The 11693-nt window shown below is 44.4% G+C and overlaps 2 protein-coding genes across 2 annotated transcripts; both read left to right on the plus strand.

Moving 5' to 3' along the window:
* Positions 1 to 2360: 2360 nt before the first annotated feature.
* Positions 2361 to 5604, plus strand: LOC120030789 (transmembrane protease serine 6-like). Its single transcript, XM_038976223.1, has 6 exons — positions 2361 to 2520; positions 2696 to 2874; positions 3378 to 3473; positions 3834 to 3976; positions 5154 to 5309; positions 5412 to 5604. Exons 1-6 carry the CDS (start codon positions 2402 to 2404, stop codon positions 5475 to 5477), a joined length of 759 nt encoding a protein of 252 aa, XP_038832151.1. The 5' UTR covers positions 2361 to 2401; the 3' UTR covers positions 5478 to 5604.
* A 1165-nt stretch (positions 5605 to 6769) lies between these two features.
* LOC120031483 (persulfide dioxygenase ETHE1, mitochondrial-like) lies at positions 6770 to 11353 on the plus strand. The gene is made up of 7 exons (XM_038977260.1): positions 6770 to 7252; positions 8509 to 8653; positions 8907 to 9055; positions 9378 to 9507; positions 10110 to 10199; positions 10591 to 10707; positions 11046 to 11353. The coding sequence occupies exons 1-7, from the start codon at positions 7061 to 7063 to the stop codon at positions 11090 to 11092; spliced, it is 870 nt and encodes a 289-aa protein (XP_038833188.1). The 5' UTR covers positions 6770 to 7060; the 3' UTR covers positions 11093 to 11353.
* Positions 11354 to 11693: the final 340 nt, after the last annotated feature.

The raw sequence follows: 11693 nt of genomic DNA on the forward strand, positions 1-11693 counted from the left end.
TCTGCTAAAGGGCACCTGTGGTACCAATTCATCTGGGATAGGCCCAGAGCTCCCCTCTCTGGTTTGCTCTCCTGCCCAGCCTCAGACCCTCTCTGCTGGATCCCAATCAGGGCAGACTCCCCCTGGTCAGATCCATCCTCCACCACCTGTCGCACGCCTCCAACCCCTACAGCATCGGTCTACTATCACCCCCCTTGCCCAACCACTCCTCACACCACCCCCCCAGAAACTCCTATACCCAGACCTCACAAGTATAGATATGAAGGCCTCCATTTTCCTTCCACGTGCACAACATCCACGCAATGAACCCATCACCCCATCCCTTGGAACCTTCCCCTCGGTTTCCCTCAATGTTGCAACTGGGGGTGTACCAGTGGGGGTATTCCAGGAACCATTCTCTACACTCTTTGCACTCATGGGAATTCCCACTTACCACTTGGGAATGGGCATACCACCACCACCTCCCAATGCCCATCAGACAGACACAACCCCAACACCTTGCCCCTCTGAGGTGAATCTAAAGGCCCAACAGCCCCAAACATCAGCACGACTTGATCCCCCTACGTCCTCCTCTGAGGTACCTATGGAGGTCCAACCCCAAAAGGTAGTCCCCTCATCCCCCCAATCCCCGGACATGGCCTGCTCAGAGGACCCAAATTCAGAGACCTCCTCGCCCCTCCCTCCCTGTGATGGTGGCTCTCTGGAGGTCCCACAGAGGAAGCCATCTGAAGTGAATGAAGGATCTGTTGGGCTAACACTCCCCAAAGACTGCCCTGATGAAGAGCCAGGTAGGCTACTGTGCAGTATTGGAGAGAGAGACTTGAATACACGGGCATATTCATTACGGAAACCGTTTAAAAACCAAATGGAAGCAAACAGAGCAAAACGAGTTTCTATTGGACAAATTCAGGTAGGTCCCTTCCCGTTTTGTTCCGTTTGCTTCCATTTAATGAAAATCTTGCAACGTTTTGCAACAGAATTGGAGTATTGAATATGCCCCAAGTCTTACTGGGCTTTTGGTTGATTAGCTTGTGTTCATGTCAAGCACCACAGTCCCCCTGGCTGTACCATGAACCTTTCCACAGTTGTATAATACACATTGTTGATTGCATAAAATGTTCCAACCTATTCCTGGGCAACCATGAAAGCTTGCCGACATGTCAACCACACAGGGACAGATATTATACGTCTCTGAAACGTGTTGTACTTTTCTATAAAGGTTATGCACGTACTTGTTAAAAGCACTTGAATGTTCAAGGTATCCACAGAATGCAGCAGTTTATTCAAAACAACGGATCTGTTATTCTATTCTATTCCCTTCTTACTGTAGATCTTGAGCCCCCGCGGTGCACTTGCCCCTCACGTCTGACAATGCTGACGACCTTCATCGCCGTCTTCATCATTCTTTTCATCTTCTTCGCCATTTTAGGTAACCTCACTGACAATGCAGTGCTTGGCATAGTAGACCCGGACTGTGTCTGAAAACGTCACGAGCATTTTTCACTCAACTCCTCTCAAAGCTCGTTGGGGGAGGACGTCCCTTGCATCCTTTCCTCCAATAAGCTTTGAGAAAGCAAGGATTTTATGGCTAGTAACATTTACAGACACAATGTCATATCTTATTATATTTACAGTCATTTAGCAGACACTCATCCAGACAGATTTTACAGGCGCAATAAGGGCACATCGATTGGTTTTTCACCTAGTCAGGTCAGGGATTCGAACCAACAACCTTTCAGTTGTATAATATAATACACATTGTTGATTGCATAAATGTTCCAACCTATTCCTGGGCAACCATGAAAGCTTGCAGACAAGCAGACAGACGCTCTTAACTGCTAGGCTACCTGCCGCCCAAGACAAGATGCATTTGACAGTAAAAAAAAAAGGATGCAAGCGTTCAACAAACACCCATTTTACCATGTCCTCGCTCACTCTCCTTCGCATCTTGTTTGTCTCCTCCTCAGTCAAGTTCCTGTGTTTCCCACCCAACCTGACAGACATTGTGCAGCCATGTGGCGTTAAAGGGAACTGCAGTGTCCCAATGCCAGTCCTGCTGCCCAAGCAACCCATCAACCAGACAGGTAACGCCAGTGCAGGTAATGCCATCCCATCCACTGATACATCAGAATTGTATAGGTCTTCTTGGTACATTCAAATGCACAAGCAATCTGTAGACAACTGGCCAAATGACTGGCTATCACACAATGACAATAAGTAACTGATCCCACAAGTCAATATTGTACAAACTGAACAATGTCTTGCATAACCGAATAACGTGTTCAGGTTAGGTCTGTGTTGACAGTTCATTTGGTGAAGCACCCCTCCCCTATCCCACTCTGCCTCAGGTTGTCTAGGTCCAGTTGGTGCTGGTCGGAAGGCTTGGAGGATTGTTGGGGGGATGTTAGCAGAAGACAAGTGGGGCTGGCAGAGCAGTTTACACTGGAGAGGGAAACATGTGTGCGGGGGAGCCATCGTCACCCCACGTTGGATCATTACTGCAGCCCACTGCTTCATCCAGTAAGGGGGAGGGAAAGAGAACAAATGCTTTATCTATTTATTTATTTTCATTACGGTGTTCAAATTATGACATCCTCAACAACTCCTTTTGACTCTGAAGCTGTCTTAATATGGAAACTGTACTTATTACATTAGATAATGTGCCTTCTATTTCCCTGCATTCTCCATAACCCAGGTACAACATGTTGAAGGAGTCAGAGTGGCAGGTGGTTGTGGACACGCTCAGTTTGACGGACACATCTGCGGGCCAACGCTACAGAGCACTGCAGATCCTCTATCACCCCAGCTTCTCCATAAACAACAACGACTATGACCTGGGGCTACTGCGCACTGTGGCTGACATAGACATGGGAGGTGAGAAGAATTAATGATGAAAGATGTTCAGCGGAGGTTATATGGCTATATGTATGGTTGCTCCTATTCTGATTTCACCTGTTCCTGTTTGGCATTTGTCATGTTCATGGTTTCTCTCAAGCATGAAATCTAACTGACAACTTAACACTATGTCAACACAAAAAGAATATCAGTTGGTAGAGCATGGTGCTTGCAAAACTAAGATGGTGGGTTCGATTTTTTATATTAAATGTGAAATAAGTAGAATGAAGTAGAATGTGAAAATACTACCTCACAGAATCACTTTTGATTTAACCACTGATTCACTGGGTACATGTGAGCTTATAGTCAGTGCAGTACAGTCAATGTGCTGCACAAAATGGAGAAAACTGTCAGAAACTGAGTGAAATGGGGAGGTACTATTTGAACTTGTTTAATAAGGAACCAGTTTTCCGTTGCAAAAAGTTTTGCTACGGTGTGTCCTAATGAACATGACCCTGGTGTTGGGTTATGTGTTGCTTTAGGTGGGGTTCGACCAGTATGTATGCCCAGTCCTAGAGAGTCCTTCCTTCCTGGTGCCCCCTGTTGGGTCACTGGCTGGGGCTTCACTAAAGAAGGGGGTGAGTCACGTTCACAAATATTCCCACACCACTACCTTATGATTTTCGATTCAACTGATTGGATGATCACTCTAATTTATTCTGCCTTGTCTTCCATTTTTCACACTTTTTCTATAATCACATCAAATTGCCTGACATTTGTCACAGAATGAAGACAATGTTCCCTTCCATCCCATAATCTCATTCAATAACCTGACAATTGTCTCTTCATTCTCTTTCCATTAATACACTCCTATTTGTATAATCTCTCCTTCTTCATCTCTCTCATCTGTCTTTAACCCTCCTTTCTCTACTCCACCTGTCTGTCTGTATGTCTGCCTGTCTCTCTCTCTCTCTCTCTTTCTCTCTCTGTCTCTCAAGGCTCTGTATCATCTGAGCTACGACAGGCTCAGGTGCAAGTGATAGCCCAGTCCACGTGTTCCCGCCCGAATGTCTACGGCTCCTACCTCACTCCCAGGATGCTTTGTGCTGGCACCATGGAGGGAGGGGTGGACTCATGCCAGGTACACACACACACACGCACGCACACAAGCACACACACGCACACCAAGAACTGCAAAACAAAATACTCAAAATACTGAGGAATCTGTTTATTCCATAGGGAAGAAAGGCCTCTCTGTTACTCCAGATGTCAATGGCTATATTCAGCTGGCCTATGCTCTCCACATATAAAAATAGTTCCCTGTCTAGAAAGCAGATCCACTTAGCTGGCACCAAATAGGCCTATACTGTATATGGCATATTTGTATGTGTTCTATCATATAAATAGAAGAAAAGAATTACACACATCATACAAGAGAACTAACATCACAGTGCATGCAGCGCACCAATATGCATAGACAAAATATCATATTGATATGTGTACAAAACATTAGGAACACCTGCTCTTTCCATGATATAGACTGACCAGGTGAATCCAGATGAAAGCTATGATCCCATATTGATGTCACTTGTTAAATCAACTTCAATCAGTGGAGATGAAGGGGAAGAGACAGGTTAAAGAAGGATTTTTAAGCCTTGAGACAATTGAGACATGGATTGTGTATGTGTGACATTCAGAGGGTGAATGGGCAAGACAAAAGATTGCATTGCCTTTGAATGGGGTATGGTAGTAGATGCCAGGCGCACCGGTTTGAGTGTGAAGAACTGCAACGCTGCTGGGTTTTTCACGCTCACTGACGCGTTTCGGCAGCATGGCCTTCGTCAGGGAGTACCCTTCGGACTCCCTGACGAAGGCCATGCAGCCGAAACGCGTCGGTTTAAAAAAAACTTTGTTTCTATTGAACATGCCATACTAAAAAAGGCATTTAAATTAATTATATGAAGAGTGCCTTGGTCCTCCTTTCTTTTTGATGACCAATTTACCCCTTTTACCAAAGAGCACCTTCTATCTACCAAAATGCACTATAGTGTACCTTAGTAGCGCTTCCCTTACTCCTCTTTCTACTAGTTTCCTGTGTGTATCAAGAATGGTCCACCACCCAAAGGACATCCAGCCAAAATGACACAACTGTGGGAAGCATTGGAGTCAACATGGGCCAGCATCCCTGTGGAACAATTTCGACACCTTGTAGAGTCCATGCCCAGACAAAATGAGGCTTTCTGAGGGCAAAATGGGGAGGGGGGGGGGGGTGTATGAAAGCAGGCATTAATTCATATGTGGTCTTCTCTGGTTGTAAGGGAGACAGTGGAGGCCCACTGGTGTGTGAGACAGGGAAGGGGGACTGGAGGCTGGCTGGGATAGTGAGCTGGGGAGATGGCTGTGGTCGGCCCAACAAACCAGGAGTCTACACCAGAGTCACCCAGCTGCTTCCCTGGATGTACAAATACGTAGAGGTACATAGTTACAGTAGATGCACCAGCCACACAGAACTGGGTCAGTGCTTCTCTGAATGTGAAAATGCATCACTCCATGTCATCATTTTGACTCTTTTACAGATGGACACATTTGAAGAATCTGGAACCCCAACAACAATGAATTATACCTCTGACAGCTTTTATTAGCAGTAATGCGACCACTTACATTTATGCAAAATATTAAAGTATTATGTATTTTTGCTTGGCATTCAATATTTGTAATTTTATTGAAAGCACATTCTCATTCAAACCATTATGGTTAATTACTCATAATAATGCATGGATTGTTGGATTCAACTGGAACTGGGTTTGTTTCCTTTCTGGAGTTGCTGACAATAGTCACGTAGGGCAGAAAGCAGTGCCAAATAACTTGTTATATAAATACACCCATGTGCACTGTCATAGTGACACACTGAACTCTGACTAACCCTGACCCTAAAACACAGCAAAAAAAGAAATGTCCTCTCACTGTCAACTGTGTTTATTTTCAGCAAACTTTACTTGTGTAAATATTTGTATGAACATAACAATATTCAACAAATGAGACATAAACTGAACAAGTACCACAGACATGTGACTAACAGAAATGGTATAATGTGTCCCTGAACAAAGGGGGGGGGGGTCAAAATCAAAAGTAACAGTCAGTATCTGGTGTGGCCACCAGCTGCATTAAGTACTGCAGTGCATCTCCTCTTCATGGACTGCACCAGATTTGCCAGTTCTTGCTGGGAGATGTTACCCCACTCTTCCACCAAGGCACTTTCAAGTTCCCGGACATTTCTGGGGGGAATGGCCCTAGCCCTCACCCTCCGATCCAACAGGTCCCAGACGTGCTCAATGGGATTGAGATCTGGGCTCTTCGCTGGCCATGGCAGAACACTGACATTCCTGTCTTGCAGAAAATCACGCACAGAACGAGCAGTATGGCTGGTGGCATTGTCATACTGGATTGTCATGTCAGGATGAGCCTGCAGGAAGGGTACCACATGATGGAGGAGGAGGTCTTCCCTGTAACGCACAGCGTTGAGATTGCCTGCAATGACAACAAGCTCAGTCCGATGATGCTGTGACACACTGCCCCAGACCATGACGGACCCTCCATATCGATGCCGCTCCAGAGTTCATGCAGATGAGCAGGGACCCTGGGCATCTTTCTTTTTGTGTTTTTCAGAGTCAGTAGAAAGGCCTCTTTAGTGTCCTAAATTTCCATAACTGTGACCTTAATTGCCTACAGTCTGTAAGCTGTTAGTGTCTTAACGACTTTCTACTGGTGCATGTTCATTAATTGTTTATGGTTCATTGAACAAGCATGGGAAACAGTGTTTACAATGAAGATATGTGAAGTTATTTGGATTTTTACGAATTATCTTTGAAAGACAGTGTCCTGAAAAAGGGACGTTTATTTTTTTGCTGAGTTTGTGTGTGTGTGTGCGCGCGTTGAAGTGTTGACATCTTGCACATGTCCACTGCTCTTGTTTAGTTCTTGGAGATTCGCAAGGAGTAGGCTCCCTTATCAGATTTTTTTGGACTTCCTGGCTACATGCACAATAAGTCAATATAGCTACAACATTTGTGCCTACCATGCAAATTTTGTTTTAGGCTATAGCCAAATATACTGCAAAGACAACGGACCACTACAAAGGATTGGGACACAACAAACTCGTCGGCTTTTAGTTCTGGGATTTCTACCCTGCCCGTCGCAGTGTCAGTTAAATCACCGTGGAGAAAAAATGTGTTCAATTGTAAACCGACTGAAACCTGCTCTGGCCTACACGCTGTGCCTCCAAACAACCGGGCACTTGCGTAAAGTTCCAGCCCACATGGGCCCGGGCTTACGCACCAGCAAGCAGCCTCTGGAATCAGTCATCATACGACCTTACTGTGCCGGGATGGAGTTGGGAAAAGGGCCTTTCTTCAGGCAGGTGAGTTAGCCACTGCAATAATGTATATATTTTTTGCTTTGGGCCAACGTTTGGCAAGTTATAGGCTGAAGTTTCAATTGGGCGCCGACTTTTTGGAAGCACAGTGAAAATAGGAATACTTTTTTTTCACTGCATGTAAACAAGTATTTTGCAATAGGTCAACATGAGAATTCATTCAAATTTGTCTTGGTTCACAAAATTAGGGGGAACGTATTTTCCAGACATCCTTAGTTGTTTTATTGTTTTCAAACAATTGTACAACAATGTAGAAAGCTAGCGGAACTGTAGCAGTAGAGGGGGCGTATTCAAATGGAAATGTTTACACATTTTCTGGCAAAAAAACCCCCACTTAAGATTTGTAATAACTCAAATCTAAACAAACCAAACTAGATAACCATTACATTATAACAATAGCACGCCATCTTCATGCTTGTGTGACGCTTGATATTCTGGATTTCCCCTGATTGTCTATGCGATTAAAATCCACCCCACTCTGTCAAAACGGAAATAAGTGTTATCTGAGTTTTTCGGGGGCGAATGACACTGTCTACCGGTGTCCTAGCTAGCTAGTTAGCTACCGGTGTCTGCTGTGTACCGGAGCGTCGTTCACTCCCGAACACCTGCCGTCGTTAGCAGAACTGCGGGAAACCAGTGCCCGACACGCGGGGGCGAAATACACGGTCTACCGGTGTGCTAGCTACCTCTCCCACCGGCTGTGTACCGGAGTCCTAGCTTGTTAGTGTCTTAAACGTCTACTGAACAACTATCCTCGTTAACAGAAATGTGGGAGAGCAGGGGCGAAGGACACTGTCTACTGTTGTCCTAGCAAGCTACGGTTGTTACTCCCGCCTCTTCTTCTGTGGTGTTTATCTGCGCTTGGCATCCAACTTTATGCTGCATTACCGCCACCTACTGTACATGAGCGCCTTCGTAAGGGAGTCCTAGTTTAAAAATTGACCAATAGAAGGATAAATGGGGGTTCCTGTAGATGCAGGAATGCCCACATGCAGCACTGCCTCCAATTGCTGGCCGCAATTGCACCCTTCTCTTGTATGAAAATCCACCTTGACAGTGACACTTGACACAGAAAATAGCAAACCACTTATCACCATAAAAGACCACACCCCAAATGTTATCATCCATGACTAATATACAGGCAGGATGTGCGTTATGCAATAGCATACTGTACTGCCCCCTCACCTTTTATAACCGGTGGTTACTCACTCACTTGTCCTTGCTTGTTCCAACCTTTACAGCTGTTTGAGTCAGTGAGCAGCACCTACACCTATCTACTGGCTGATACAGAGAGCAGGGAGGCAGTCCTCATTGATCCAGTACTGGAGACAGTGGACAGGGATCTGAAACTCATAGAGGAACTGGGTTTCAACCTGAAAGTGGCAGGTAACTTGGATGTCTCTAAAACATGGATAAACACACAAGCATGCGCTCGCTAACACGTCCACACACATATAGACATGCACAGACTGACTCACTCACTTACACACTAACTCACTCCTCACACACACACACACACACACACACACTAATCCTACATCCATTTTGATCTCCTTGTTTATAGTATTCTTGTTAATGATGACATACAACTCACACTACCCTGTTCCACCCCCCCCCCCCCCCCCCCCCCCCCGATTAGTGAACACTCACTGCCATGCAGACCACATCACAGGCACGGGACAGCTGAAGAACAGGCTGTTTGGAATGAAGAGTGCCATCTCCAAGCACAGCGGGGCCAGTGCAGACATCCTGCTATCAGATGGAGATAAGATCAGCTTTGGCAAACATGTGAGGACAGACCTACCTACAGCCATATAGCTATAGAGAATACAGTATGGGTCTGGACCTACCCCAATTTGTGGTCACCCAAAATCACTGGTCCTGGAAAGTCATAGGTTTACAGGGTTTTGGTTCAACTGAGTACGAGTGCTGGGCTGAAACAAAAGCCGACACATCATGTACTGTTACTCTCCAGGATCAGGGTTGTTGACGACTGCTCTAAATGCTTCGGCTTTATTCACCTTTATCTCTCCTTCACACTCCCTTTCTTCTCTTTACTTCCCCTCACTTGTTTTCTGTAATCCCTCTTACTGCCTCTCTCGTCCCTCAGTATCTGACGGTGAGGGAGACTCCAGGGCACACAGACGGCTGTGTGACGTTGGTGACAGGGGACCAGAGCATGGCTTTCACTGGGGACACACTGCTAATCAGGGGCTGTGGAAGGACAGACTTCCAGCAGGGTAACCTTTTCCACACTACATAGCTAAACCGAGCAGAACCAAGACAAATTGTACTGTAATGCATTGGCCTGGTTGGGCATCCACCAGGCTGAATCCATGCTGGACATGACAAAGTGAAAATAAAGTATCTAAGCCAACACAGTACTATAGTGTGACTCAAGTCATATTCTCTCTGATTTTTGGCCTCTGTGGTGATATATCTAGCCATGGAGATATTATCAGGGTATATCACAGACTTTCATCCCTATACACTATTGTTTCCCAATTCTTTGGTCAGGACTTATTTTAAACAATGCATGAAAAATTTGTGGATCATTGCCTCACCCACACTTGTTGCATTGTTTTTGTAGTTATGCTTAGTGGACACAAGGTGGCAGTATTGTAACCTTTTTTCAGTGTAGTCTGATCACAAATAGTCATTGTACTACTTGCCTACTCCTGGGTTATGTTCAATAGGGCAAGCAACAGTAAAAGTTTTGGAACAGAAAAACGTGAATGAGTGTTTCTTATCGGACAAGTCCAGGTAGTCACTCCCTGTTTCAGTCCGTTTGTTTGGGGTCCAATGAAAACAACCCTGATCTGTTTGTTTCTCTACTTCCCAGGCTGCTCTAGGAGGCTCTATGAATCAGTCCACCAGAAGATCTTTACATTACCTCCTCAGTGTCTCGTCTTCCCTGCACATGACTACAAAGGTTGACAAGACATCCTCTTTATGCAATGTGTTTGTATTCCACTATAATGTGTATATCCTTGTGTATTCCCTGACCCCCTTTCCTTGCAAGATTTCCTTTTTTACATCTATGCTCTTGGGGATAGCCTCACCAACTATTTTGTACAAGCATACCCAGAAGGCTTGTATACTCTCACAATGCTATGACTATCCTTTCCATAGACTTTACGAAGTTAACTTGTCCGGTGTACTGTACCACCACTCTTCACCATTTGTCTACTTTAATTTTCAACTCTGTGTTCTCTTCTGAGTCATTCCTAAGCCAGATCAGACTGTGTGTTCTACAGTTGAGTGTAGTCATTGAATCATCATTGTGTTGTATTGCTAACAGGTCTGTTAACCCTGTGCTGCAGGTCAGACGGCCTCCACCGTGGGCGAGGAGAGCAGGTTTAACCCCCGCCTGACTAAGAGCGTGGAAGAGTTTGTGGATATCATGACCAAGCTGAACCTCCCCAAGCCTGCTAAGATAGGTATCTCAGACAGTCCACCCTCTGCAGCGATTCTATTACAATAGAAACTGTTGTTGTGTATGATATAATACTATTCTATTACTATAGGGCCTATTATTATCTAGATTATATGTAACTTTTCTATTACAATAGAGTTATTATCAGTGGTCTTTCACCTCACTTAAACCTCATCATGGGAAAGAGCATGACAAAGCTATTCGTGACGAAATTGCAATATGTTACACATACTGTTTTTTTTCAAAACTGTCCTTTGCGCATCGATTTGATTACTTGTTAGTGTAAGCTCTTAACTCACTGATAGAAACAAGATGTTGATTTGTTATTTCTCTCTCTGCCAGATATTGCGGTGCCTGCAAACCTGGTGTGTGGACTCCATGAGGTTTGAATGTCAAATCGATTTTTAGGATTTCACTTTAAGCACTATTGGGAGGAAGAGGGAAATTTATTTTCACCCGGCCACAACTTAATGTTTTAAATGCAATATTTTGTATCTAAGAAGTAACCAGAACTAAAGTTTGTCAAAAATGTAAGAATGTATATATTTTATTTCCAATATGAACATAAATTCATGATTTATGATTTGGTGGGTGTACAGATACTGAAATTGTATAGTAAAAGATGCATTAAAATACTTGATCATAAAACATACCCATGTACATTGTGACATTTCTAATACAATCTCCTGGGAAAATGTGAACAGTAAAATGACCTAGTTTTATATTAAATAAAGATTGTTCAACTGTAAATGTCTGAATTAACTCTTTCTTTGACTACACCTGTATAAATTGCAGAGTTGAAGTGTAACTTATGGAAAATGCTCTGATCGAAGGTTCCATTCATGGTTTAGTATTTATGAATGCTGGACTGACACAATTGAGCTCTTCCACATGGCCTTTCCAGCATCCCCTAGCCAAGGCAATACACATGCACGCACACACTGTACAAACACATACTGTACACACACACACAGTACTCTGACTGTTGCC

The sequence above is a fragment of the Salvelinus namaycush genome, chromosome 37, assembly GCF_016432855.1.
Source record: "Salvelinus namaycush isolate Seneca chromosome 37, SaNama_1.0, whole genome shotgun sequence".
NCBI lineage: Eukaryota > Metazoa > Chordata > Actinopteri > Salmoniformes > Salmonidae > Salvelinus > Salvelinus namaycush.

What these genes read in the sequence shown, in the direction of transcription:
- LOC120030789 (XM_038976223.1), top strand. Translation starts at nt 2,402, where the DNA reads ATGTTAGCAGAAGACAAGTGGGGCTGGCAGAGCAGTTTACACTGGAGA. An exon ending in GGCTGACATAGACATGGGAG is followed by an intron (nt 2,875 to 3,377) that starts GTGAGAAGAATT and finishes GTGTTGCTTTAG; the next exon opens with GTGGGGTTCGACCAGTATGT. An exon ending in GAGGGGTGGACTCATGCCAG is followed by an intron (nt 3,977 to 5,153) that starts GTACACACACAC and finishes TCTGGTTGTAAG; the next exon opens with GGAGACAGTGGAGGCCCACT.
- LOC120031483 (XM_038977260.1), top strand. Translation starts at nt 7,061, where the DNA reads ATGTGTTCAATTGTAAACCGACTGAAACCTGCTCTGGCCTACACGCTG. An exon ending in TTTCAACCTGAAAGTGGCAG is followed by an intron (nt 8,654 to 8,906) that starts GTAACTTGGATG and finishes CCCCCCGATTAG; the next exon opens with TGAACACTCACTGCCATGCA. An exon ending in AAGGACAGACTTCCAGCAGG is followed by an intron (nt 9,508 to 10,109) that starts GTAACCTTTTCC and finishes TCTACTTCCCAG; the next exon opens with GCTGCTCTAGGAGGCTCTAT.